This window comes from Mya arenaria, chromosome 6, assembly GCF_026914265.1.
Source record: "Mya arenaria isolate MELC-2E11 chromosome 6, ASM2691426v1".
In the NCBI taxonomy this organism is placed as follows: Eukaryota; Metazoa; Mollusca; class Bivalvia; order Myida; family Myidae; genus Mya; species Mya arenaria.
Window position 1 is genome coordinate 40,498,245 of NC_069127.1, and position 12,072 is coordinate 40,510,316.

Below are 12,072 nucleotides of genomic sequence, written 5' to 3' on the forward strand. Positions count from 1 at the left end.
GGCAATTCCTGTATTTGGTCGTGCATGGACCTTGAAGATTCTGGGATTGTTTTCCATATCAACTAATAATTGCCCTCAACGTGTAGATTTACCGCTTGATATTTGAACAAATCATTTAAAACGATAAACACTATGGTAAATCCTTAATGCTATGTACAGTACCTGGTTGTCTTAACCCATACCATATTTCGCGTCAGTACATTTTTCGATTCCGGGTCAAGGGGACGCGAGTCAATAGTTACGCCCAAAACGTTACCTTGATGTAGCGCAACTTCTGAGGTCAATCTTTGATATGCGCCTGAGACGAATATTTTCCACTGTTTGTTATTGTTGCAGAATGAGGTTTTGCAGAAGATTTCAATGGTCATAACGTACATTGGTTGCGGTCTCTCAATACTTGCCCTCATCGTGACCATTGCCTTGCATGCCTTCTACTGGAAGTAAGAAAAGTTAAATATGAAATTATATTATTAATGTGTTAGCAGTCACATAGCTTTAAACTGATATTCACACACTGTGAAACAAAGGGTTTTGGCGATTTCTTTTATTTCCATTAAAATTACAATTTGATGAAATGTAATTAATTCAAGTCCAAGATCCATTCTTATTGTGTCTACCCACAGAATACTGCGCAGTGAACGGGAGTCCCTCACCATGTGTCTGTGTGTGGTGTTAGTACTGGCCAACATTCTCTTCCTCGCTGGGATCGGACAAACGGAAAACCAGGTACTTATACCGTCGTATGCAATGCCATGGACATGTTCCGATTATTTACCCTCGCCACCTGGCCAGACCCATTCACCATGCAGTGACAATCAAGAAATTTCACTAGTTTTAAATCCCAGTGAACACTTTTTCCCTGGCCAATCCTTACACTTATTGCACCATGGTCGAGAGTGTTTACCCTCGACAGATGGCCAGACCCATTCACCATGCAGTGACAATCAAGAACTTTCACTAGTTTTAAATCCCAGTGAACACTTTTTCCCTGACCAATCCTAACACTTCTTATTGCACCATGGTCGAGAGTGTTTACCCTCGACAGATGGCCAGACCCATTCACCATGCAGTGACAATCAAGAACTTTCACTAGTTTTAAATCCCAGTGAACACTTTTTCCCTGGCCAATCCTAACACTTCTTATTGCACCATGGTCGAGAGTGTTTACCCTCGACAGATGGCCAGACCCATTCACCATGCAGTGACAATCAAGAACTTTCACTAGTTTTAAATCCCAGTGAACACTTTTTTCCCTGGCCAATCCTAACACTTCTTATTGCACCATGGTCGAGAGTGTTTACCCTCGACAGATGGCCAGACCCATTCACCATGCAGTGACAATCAATAACTTTCACTAGTTTTAAATCCCAGTGAACACTTTTTCCCTGGCCAATCCTAACACTTCTTATTGCACCATGGTCGAGAGTGTTTACCCTCGCCACCTGGCCAGACCCATTTACCATGCAGTGACAATCAAGAACTTTCACTAGTTTTAAATCCCAGTGAACACTTTTTCCCTGACCAATCCTAACACTTCTTATTGCACCATGGTCGAGAGTGTTTACCCTCGACAGATGGCCAGACCCATTCACCATGCAGTGACAATCAAGAACTTTCACTAGTTTTAAATCCCAGTGAACACTTTTTCCCTGGCCAATCCTAACACTTCTTATTGCACCATGGTCGAGAGTGTTTACCCTCGACAGATGGCCAGACCCATTCATCATGCAGTGACAATCAAGAACTTTCACTAGTTTTAAATCCCAGTGAACACTTTTTCCCTGGCCAATCCTAACACTTCTTATTGCACCATGGTCGAGAGTGTTTACCCTCGACAGATGGCCAGACCCATTCACCATGCAGTGACAATCAAGAACTTTCACTAGTTTTAAATCCCAGTGAACACTTTTTCCCTGACCAATCCTAACACTTCTTATTGCACCATGGTCGAGAGTGTTTACCCTCGACAGATGGCCAGACCCATTCACCATGCAGTGACAATCAAGAACTTTCACTAGTTTTAAATCCCAGTGAACACTTTTTCCCTGGCCAATCCTAACACTTCTTATTGCACCATGGTCGAGAGTGTTTACCCTCGACAGATGGCCAGACCCATTCACCATGCAGTGACAATCAAGAACTTTCACTAGTTTTAAATCCCAGTGAACACTTTTTCCCTGGCCAATCCTTACACTTCTTATTGCACCATGGTCGAGAGTGTTTACCCTCGACAGATGGCCAGACCCATTCACCATGCAGTGACAATCAAGAACTTTCACTAGTTTTAAATCCCAGTGAACACTTTTTCCCTGACCAATCCTAACACTTCTTATTGCACCATGGTCGAGAGTGTTTACCCTCGACAGATGGCCAGACCCATTCACCATGCAGTGACAATCAAGAACTTTCACTAGTTTTAAATCCCAGTGAACACTTTTTCCCTGGCCAATCCTAACACTTCTTATTGCACCATGGTCGAGAGTGTTTACCCTCGACAGATGGCCAGACCCATTCACCATGCAGTGACAATCAAGAACTTTCACTAGTTTTAAATCCCAGTGAACACTTTTTTCCCTGGCCAATCCTAACACTTCTTATTGCACCATGGTTGAGAGTGTTTACCCTCGACAGATGGCCAGACCCATTCATCATGCAGGTTTTGTTTGATTGAGTCCATTCATTAACATCCATATCGGAACGGTAACAATGGGCGGAGCTAAAGTGTTTAGTAACTAACATGCGGATAAATTACAATGATATTGTCTTATACTATACGTGAGATATTTAACGATTTCCTTGAAAACGAAATGGTTACATCACTATTTACACTCGTGATTGAAATATCACACTCACGCTGAAGTGGTTTTTGTAAACTTTCAATACCTAGAGTTATGGATAAAGAATCTTTTTCATAACATCTAAAATACTATTTAGAGTTCTCATAACGATAACTGATCTTGTTGTTTTATAATTAAAAAGGCTCGTCTTTTAACATTTTTTAACAAAACATTGTATAAAAACTGTTACCTTTCACTCCCTTGTAATAACCACAGACGGTTTGTCGTTGGATCGCCGTTTCCCTGCACGTTGTGTTCCTGACCGTCTTCTTCACCATGCTTTCATTCGGTCTCTACGTGTATTTCGCCGTCGCCGTTGTCTTCAAGAGTGGCAAATACAAACTTGTCGTTCTCTTCCTCGTGGCGTTTGGTAAATGATATTTAGATTATTTTATTTCAATCAAAACAAAATTTTGTTTTCCTTTAAAGAATGTTGTCTTTTCTTTTTATACTTGTGAGTTTTTGAAATACTCATGAATAAAAAATAAAATCATATAACATATTCTCATGAATTCAGAACCACTAAACGCTTCACCAAAAAAAACTACTGATAAGCCTCTCCGAAGAATATAAGCAAATATGTCTAACGTTTGGGTATCATATATGCCCTTCTACTTAATTGTATATTGCGTCCTGTTCTTTTTATGCTAGTTAAACCCCGGTCACATACGATTTTTGCTACGAGTTATAGCGTGTTATAACTCGTCTCTTTTCGCGAGGAATCTAAAGAGATGTCGCTTTAAATAGAATGGCGTATAATGTCGAACCAGTGTTTCAAAATACTCGACTGTTTAGAAAATTCTTTTCAACTCTCGCCACGAACACGTGCATTGTCGATTAACAGTCGTGTACATTACCACTTTTTCCGTATGTTGTTGCTCAACGAGCTATTGAGCCATATGCGACAAACAGGCAGACAGAATGTAACTTATTGCGACATAATGATCGAATTGATTAAGGATCAACGGCGCCATTTCTTTGAGTGTATTCGACATTGGTACGACAAAAAACGAGGGTTCGAGTGTCTCATTATGTTTAGTAAAAGACTCCGATATCCGACCAAACTGTTTCAGGTGCGTCGTAGAACGCCCGTTTAAACCGTTTGACCAAACTGTTCAGGTGTGTCGTTGAACGCCCGTTTAAACAGATTGACCAAACTGTTCAGGTGTGTTGTAGAACGCCCGTTTAAACAGATTGACCAAACTGTTCAGGTGTGTCGTAGAACGCCCGTTTAAACAGATTGACCAAACTGTTCAGGTGTGTCGTAGAACGCCCGTTTAAACAGATTGACCAAACTGTTCAGGTGTGTCGTAGAACGCCCGTTTAAACTGTTTGACCAAACTGTTCAGGTGTGTCGTTGAACGCCCGTTTAAACTATTTGACCAAACTGTTCAGGTGTGTCGTAGAACGCCCGTTTAAACTGTTTGACCAAACCGTTCAGGTGTGTTGTAGAACGCCCGTTTAAACTGTTTGACCAAACTGTTCAGGTGTGTTGTAGAACGCCCGTTTAAACAGATTGACCAAACTGTTCTGGTGTGTCGTAGAACGCCCGTTTAAACAGATTGACCAAACTGTTCAGGTGTGTTGAAGAACGCCCGTTTAAACTGTTTGACCAAACTGTTCAGGTGTGTTGTAGAACGCCCGTTTAAACAGTTTGACCAAACTGTTCAGGTGTGTTGTAGAACGCCCGTTTAAACAGTTTGACCAAACTGTTCAGGTGTGTTGTAGAACGCCCGTTTAAACAGATTGACCAAACTGTTCAGGTGTGTCGTAGAACGCCCGTTTAAACTGTTTGACCAAACTGTTCAGGTGTGTTGTAGAACGCCCGTTTAAACTGTTTGTCCTAACTGTTCAGGTGTGTCGTTGAACGCCCGTTTAAACTGTTTGACCAAACTGTTCAGGTGTGTTGTAGAACGCCCGTTTAAACAGTTTGACCAAACTGTTCAGGTGTGTCGTTGAACGCCCGTTTAAACTGTTTGACCAAACTGTTCAGGTGTGTTGTAGAACGCCCGTTTAAACTGTTTGACCAAACTGTTCAGGTGTGTTGTAGAATGCCCGTTTAAACTGTTTGACCAAACTGTTCAGGTGTGTCGTTGAACGCCCGTTTAAACATATTGACCAAACTGTTCAGGTGTGTTGTAGAACGCCCGTTTAAACATATTGACCAAACTGTTCAGGTGTGTTGTAGAACGCCCGTTTAAACTTTTTGACCAAACTGTTCAGGTGTGTTGTAGAACGCCCGTTTAAACAGTTTGACCAAACTGTTCAGGTGTGTTGTAGAACGCTTGTTTAAACTGTTTGACCAAACTGTTCAGGTGTGTTGTAGAACGCCCGTTTAAACAGATTGACCAAACTGTTCAGGTGTGTTGTAGAACGCCCGTTTAAACAGATTGACCAAACTGTTCAGGTGTGTTGTTGAACGCCCGTTTAAACAGATTGACCAAACTGTTCAGGTGTGTTGTCCGTTTTAACTGTTTGACCAAACTGTTCAGGTGTGTTGTAGAACGCCCGTTTAAACTGTTTGACCAAACTGTTCAAGTGTGTTGTAGAACGCCCGTTTAAACTGTTTGACCAAACTGTTCAGGTGTGTTGTAGAACGCCCGTTTAAACTGTTTGACCAAACTGTTCAGGTGTGTTGTAGAACGCCCGTTTAAACCGTTTGACCAAACTGTTCAGGTGTGTTGTCCGTTTTAACTGTTTGACCAAACTGTTCAGGTGTGTTGTAGAACACCCGTTTAAACTGTTTGACCAAACTGTTCAGGTGTGTTGTAGAACGCCCGTTTAAACTGTTTGACCAAACTGTTCAGGTGTGTTGTAGAACGCCCGTTTAAACCGTTTGACCAAACTGTTCAGGTGTGTTGTCCGTTTTAACTGTTTGACCAAACTGTTCAGGTGTGTTGTAGAACACCCGTTTAAACTGTTTGTGTTGTAGAACGCCCGTTTAAACTGTTTGACCAAAACTGTTCAGGTGTGTCGTTGAACGCCCGTTTAAACATATTGACCAAACTGTTCAGGTGTGTCCTTGAACGCCCCTTTAAACTGTTTGACCAAACTGTTTCAGGCAACTCTTGGCCATTCGCGGCTATTATTGATATTATTTATTCTATTTTTGCAAACCAACTTAAACCAGATGTGTCTAACATGAACAAGTATACAAGTTGTTTGAGAATAAAACCTATTTCAAATTTAACATCTTGATATACATGTGTTCGAACGATACGGTCGTTGATAAAAGTGTCCCAATGTTCGCATTGATGACGGATCGACTACGACATATGTCGCTCCCTCATGTGAAGCAAATGTTGTTTCAGTGTTACGGGTATACTTGTATATTAAATAAAAGTATCACAGGTTTCTTGTGTATTTTTATTAGTGCCACCAATAGCTGTCGTGCTAACTGCTGCCAGCATTTCCAAACTTGAGGGATATGGCACGAAAGCAAGGTATGAAGAATATGTGTTTTGTGTCGTTTATGAAGCATTTGAAAACAATACATGTCATATGGATAGCTAATATTGTAATGAATCGTCGTCCGTTGCGTTTCACAAACTTGTCGGATTCAATATAAAGTGCAATAATTATAACATGTGTATGATATTCATCATAATGTTGCAGTTGTTGGCTGGATGTTGATCATTGGATGTTTTGGACATTTGCGGGGCCTGCTGCCTTTGTTATATTGGTAAGAGCATGGACTGAAGTTTATTCTATTCAATGTTCAAGAATCAAGACTATTGACTATCAGTGTTGAATGTATTTGCAATCATCATGTAATTTGGAATTGTTGAATAAATATTGGCTGGTATGTTTCTGTCATCTCAAGCAAAATGGTTATAATTATGTTAACTTATTGCAGGTCAATGGTATTATCATATTGATTGTATTGGTAAAGATGTGCGGCACGCAGGCCGCAAAGAACAAAGACGCCCTTGACAGAATCAAGTAATGCATTTGAAGTTATGTAGTTCTTGTACAAATTCAGTTACTACTGTCGACCATTCATTTGTATTATTAAAGATGTTACAAAACACTGCATGTACGTGTACAATTACAGTACATTTCTTTACAAATCAAAAACTGTAAATGATATCTAATACATATATCTGGATAGTTTTTTAACTTTATCATAGAGGTGTGAGTAGCCCCATACAATGTTAAACAGTGGTGACAACTACAGCATAACGAGTCTGAATGCAAAAATTGGTTATCCTACCGAAACACGTAGATATGATGATTTCGAAAACGGCCATCTGGTTCTTTAAATTTTACGCGAAGCAACACAAACACATACAAGAGGAAGAGAACCGTGTCGCAACCTCTTTCCCAGACTCAGTAAAATCATACTGCGTTTTAAACAGGGACAGAAATCAAATTTCTAATTATTTGTTTCAAAATAAATATTGTCTCCTTGTCATGAAATGCATTTTTTAAACCGAACAATATTTGAGCCCTCTTTTCAGGATGACGATTACGGCACTGTCAGTGTTGTTACCATTGATGGGCCTGGGCTGGGTGTTTGGTTTGTTTGCTGTGAACAAGAAAACGCAGTGGTTTCAAATTGTGTTCTGTTTTTTTAACGCATTACAGGTTAGTTTGTTTTATATTTGTCTGCTGATTAGTAGTAGGGAAGTAAAGTTGATTTTTTTAATATTCGTAACGGTTATGATAAAAGGTGAATTCTTTTAGAAGAAAAGTTCGCCTTGTCCATCTTCATTCATAACTCTATGTAAAAGTGAATATATAATATCGTTAGAAAATGCATACTGTTGTTTGTATTTACTATCTTCTGATTTATCTTTGCCATTTGTTTCAGGGTGTGTTCATTTTCATATTTCACTGTCTTCTAAATAAACAGGTATGTGTTATGTAACGTCTATCATGTTTTGTTTTGTTTTCATTTGGGATTTAGTTAGGATTAAACATTTTAAATACAATTAAGAAAGTACACAGCTGTTTATGTTACAAAAAAGGTGCTAACTTTGAAAAGAACTTAGACATTATCACTTAAAGTATACTCCAAAGAACCTACAACTTGGACCAATCAGGGGCGGATCCAGGAATTGACGTAAGAGGGGGCGTAACTTAGGGGCGCAACTTTTGACATGTGCCCCTCCCTCAGAACCGAAAGTATATGGCATAAACTGTTTGTATGGCGATTTGGGGTTACTCCCTCATGAAAACTTTAACAATTTGTAGTCGGAAATGGTGCATTATGAGCTTATTTTATTACGTTTGTTTCTCTCATATTGATGCAAACGTGGATGATTTTAGAGGGGGCACACGCCGGGTGCGCCCCCTCTAAATCCGCTAGTGCCAATGGTAAGTATGTCATTGGTAATGGGTGTAAAGAGGAGGGTCCTTTTGTCTGTTTAAAGGGACTCGTTCATGTTTTATAGGTTCAGGCATCAAAACAAATACAAAGTTCTCATTTGAAAGTATGGCTTATCTGTTTATAATTGTTTAATACTGATACAGGAAATGCTTTATTTTGCTGATAAGCCTTGGCAACGCTTAAGTAATAAATTTATTTGAACAAAATAATTGTTGCCAATTTACAATCTCTGAACGAGTCTTTTTAATATCACCGGAGCAATTTCACACGTTCGCCTCGTTTGGTGATGAATATTTCAATATTATTTATATTTATTTCTTATTACAACATTTTATTCTATAGCTGAAACGGGCGATTCAACTCTCCAGAGAACGTAAGCGTACACTTGATGAATTCAACGACGAACAAAAGGTAAGTGTGTATATTATAGTCCCATTTCTTTCGAGTTGGTTGAAGGAATCCGACCCACAACTATTCTAAATTCTCTGATATGTACGTTATCATGAATGTTTAATTATGATGCCTGGTGATCTCATATCATTTTGGTATCATTTGAAAGGTATTTGCATGCTTTCCTTATCTTGAGTAATTGTTATTTATGCTGCGAAATCCATACTTATTATTAACATGTTGTACCAGTACAACACCATAAATGCGAACCGAAGCGGGAAGCAGCGAAATTATTCAGAATTTTGAGACATCGATTTCACTCATTTTCAGACTGAATTGTGTATAACTTATTAAATTGTGCGCTTTAATTGCTTTATATCTTTAATTATTCGCATTCATTGTTTTACATGTTTAATTGTTTGCATCCATTGTTTTAACATTAAACATGTTTAATTGTTTGCATCCATTGTTTTGCATGTCTAATTGTTCGCATCCTTTGTTTTACATGACTTGTTTAATTATTCGCATCCATTTGTTAACATTTTCAATTGTTCGCATTCATTGTTTTTACATGTATAATTGTTCGCATCGATTGTTTAACATCTTTTATTGCTCGTTTCCATTGTTTAAAGAAACGAATGGCAACGGGCACGCAAGACAGTTCCAGTGACAACACCAAGGGAACATACACGTCGGAAACGGGAACGATCGAACAATCTGAAGCTAGAGAAAGGACAACGTCAGTTAAACTAGAAGATGTCAGATTAGAATTGAAGGTAATCTTCTTGTACTTAACTTCACATTGATGTTTGAAAATCGCAAAAGGTCGTGTATTCATCCCTTTAATTATGTTTCTGTCTAACCTTCGCTTCTTTAAACTTGAATATCGAATTAGCTAGGGGTCGCCAACAATGTTACACTTACTAGTTACTGAAGCGAACTGTGTGAATAAAAACTGCATTTTCCTTACATTGGGGGTATTTGTTCTATAATTTGTAATATTTTTTATTATCAAAATTGTCTTGTTTAATCCATACATTCAATTTACCCATGTCATGCGTCATAACTTTGATTCTCAAATTGTAGGAGCGCATGGCTGAATTGTTTACTGCTGATGGTGAAGTAATCAGCGGACGACAGTTACTGCATAAACACAAAGGGAGCACAGAAGGTGTCCATACCGACAAGGGACTGTCATTGCACAAAGATTCGTCTAAAATACATAACGAACCTTCCAAATATCACAGCAATTCTGAAGAGACGACGTTTTCAAACGACTGCAATCCCTTTATACCAACAGAGAATACAATCGAAAAAGAAAGTCTGGAACTTTCAACAAAGGTGGACCGATATGTTACGAATGGAGATGATTCAAATAGATTCGTTAAGGACTGTGACTCCATTTCACACATCTCACAACTAAAAGATTCAAATAAAAGCGATGTTCTGGAGATATTGAACAATACAAATAATGATGATTTGCATCACGACACTTCAATCGAAGGACACTCACAATTAGATGCATCAGACGACGAAGAATTGAAAAGCGACAACCTCAATGGCAATCACACTGCGAAAGAGAAACTAAGAACGATTGATGCGAAAGAAGCAGTGGATCAAACGATTGAGAGTGAGAATCTGTACGATAATGTTAAAACACGCATTTTTACCGATGGGACATTCGACGCTATTGAGGACGAGAAGAAAGAGAAAGCATTTGATCAAAATGAATCTAATGAGACAGCTCTCCACAGAATACTGTGATCGAAAACCCGCTGACGGAAAAAGACATTGACGATGATATTTTCGAAAGGACACGAGAATAAATGCCGAAGGTGGGACTCGAACATCGAACACATATTCACTTTCTAACAAAATTGAGTACTTTTGTAAATTTAAAAGATATAAATATGATAATAGGTCAAGAGTTTAATTCTCATTATTAATTGTATAGACCAAATGGTCTTATTTCCGCCCGCTCCTGTTTTTGAACTCAATGGAAAAGATATATTTTTATTTACCCCAACCGCCCCCCTCTCGGCGACCGTCGAACAAAACATAAATTGTATTTTTTGTTACTATCATTTGTTAAATTATTATCATGTGAATTGGTCAATGGGTTATGTGATTCCATTTCATTAATATATTGATTTACTACTGCCAAGATGTATAACTTTGTCCTATACCAGCGGTGACATATAGTCGTTTTCTGTTGTTATGTATAGAGTTTTGTCATGATTATCATTTTTCTACGAGATATGATATTGCTTTGTTTTAGATTGTATTTTGAAACATGATGCCATTGTTACTTACATTGATAAAAACAAGCATTTTGCAGCAAGGCTAGAACCATAGAGGGCAAGTTCATACATCATAATAGCTGATTATACTGGATTAAACGCCCAATAAACTCTTTATACATAGTTGGGTAGACCTTAATAAATCGCTGAGTTTTAATAATATCTGGGAAGTTTAATTGTTTCATTTCAAATTGTTTAGTTGGTTTTATACTTGAAAATGCAATAAAAAAATATACATGTGAAATCCCAGTGCATCTTTTCTAAATAACGCTAGATCAAAATGATGCATAAGAACCTCGGTTGAGTGTCTTAGATATTATTATTTTATCTTTGATCTACGTATAATGACAATTGTTGTGATATTCCTTTTGCGAAAAAAACAACAACACTACTTCTCTTAAAACCACACAGATTTGGTCAAGAGCCAGTCAAGTATGGCATCGTCATACAAAGCGAATTATGGAAACAGTAAATAAACGTCATTCTTTGCATTAAACGCATGGAACATGCAGATATCGAGACAAAACGTGATCTTGACTTATCCATCAACTATTTTTGAAGGTCGAAGAAGAGAAATGAACAACTCCTCAATAGCATTTCAAGTTAAAAGAAAAATAGTTAGTCCCTTGAGTTTTCATTGTAATTGAGCAGCATTGCGCGAAGCTGGACCATCGGACATATGTAATACAAATAAAATAAGCATTTATTAAAAATGATTTCAATGTTTATTTATTTATTCCAAACTTCTTTCTGTTAAAAGAGTGTCGTTTGCGCATGATTTTATCAACGATTTGTTACCAATAGTTTACTCATGTTTCCATGGCAATCATGGATTTCGTCCTGACTTATTGAGACTGCATTCATGTGTTTAATTGGCCGAGAAGATTTAAATTACAAAAATGAATCATTATTTCTTTATAACTTTCCATAATGATTCCGTGTTCTGTAAACAACTAAACTTATAAGCTAGTTGTAATTTTGATATGTAAATGTTGCACGTCATTGCAATAATGTACTTTCGTAATGACGTCATTTACGTGACGTCAAGTTTAGTGTTCAAAATACGAAATACGTGGCCTCACTTGTAAACACGTAACGTACGCAATTTGACTTAAATCATTATGAAAGTTTTCGGTATTAAATGGTATCTAATTCAAACACCGAATACAAAAATAAAAGCATAAATATGTCCGAATGTCAATAATTGCACGAT

General features: G+C 38.0%; 1 protein-coding gene across 1 annotated transcript in view; it reads left to right on the forward strand.

Annotated features, from left to right (window-relative positions):
• Positions 1 to 11,103, forward strand: part of LOC128238331 (adhesion G protein-coupled receptor L3-like) — a 39,135-nt gene extending 28,032 nt beyond the window's left edge. The window contains exons 20-30 of the mRNA XM_052954149.1: positions 337 to 440; positions 624 to 726; positions 3,054 to 3,207; positions 6,211 to 6,280; positions 6,453 to 6,519; positions 6,694 to 6,779; positions 7,298 to 7,424; positions 7,651 to 7,692; positions 8,512 to 8,580; positions 9,192 to 9,335; positions 9,646 to 11,103. Coding sequence (XP_052810109.1) covers positions 337 to 440; positions 624 to 726; positions 3,054 to 3,207; positions 6,211 to 6,280; positions 6,453 to 6,519; positions 6,694 to 6,779; positions 7,298 to 7,424; positions 7,651 to 7,692; positions 8,512 to 8,580; positions 9,192 to 9,335; positions 9,646 to 10,323 — 1,644 coding nt within the window. The 3' untranslated portion in view covers positions 10,324 to 11,103. The remainder of the gene's footprint in view (positions 1 to 336; positions 441 to 623; positions 727 to 3,053; positions 3,208 to 6,210; positions 6,281 to 6,452; positions 6,520 to 6,693; positions 6,780 to 7,297; positions 7,425 to 7,650; positions 7,693 to 8,511; positions 8,581 to 9,191; positions 9,336 to 9,645) is intronic.
• Positions 11,104 to 12,072: the final 969 nt, after the last annotated feature.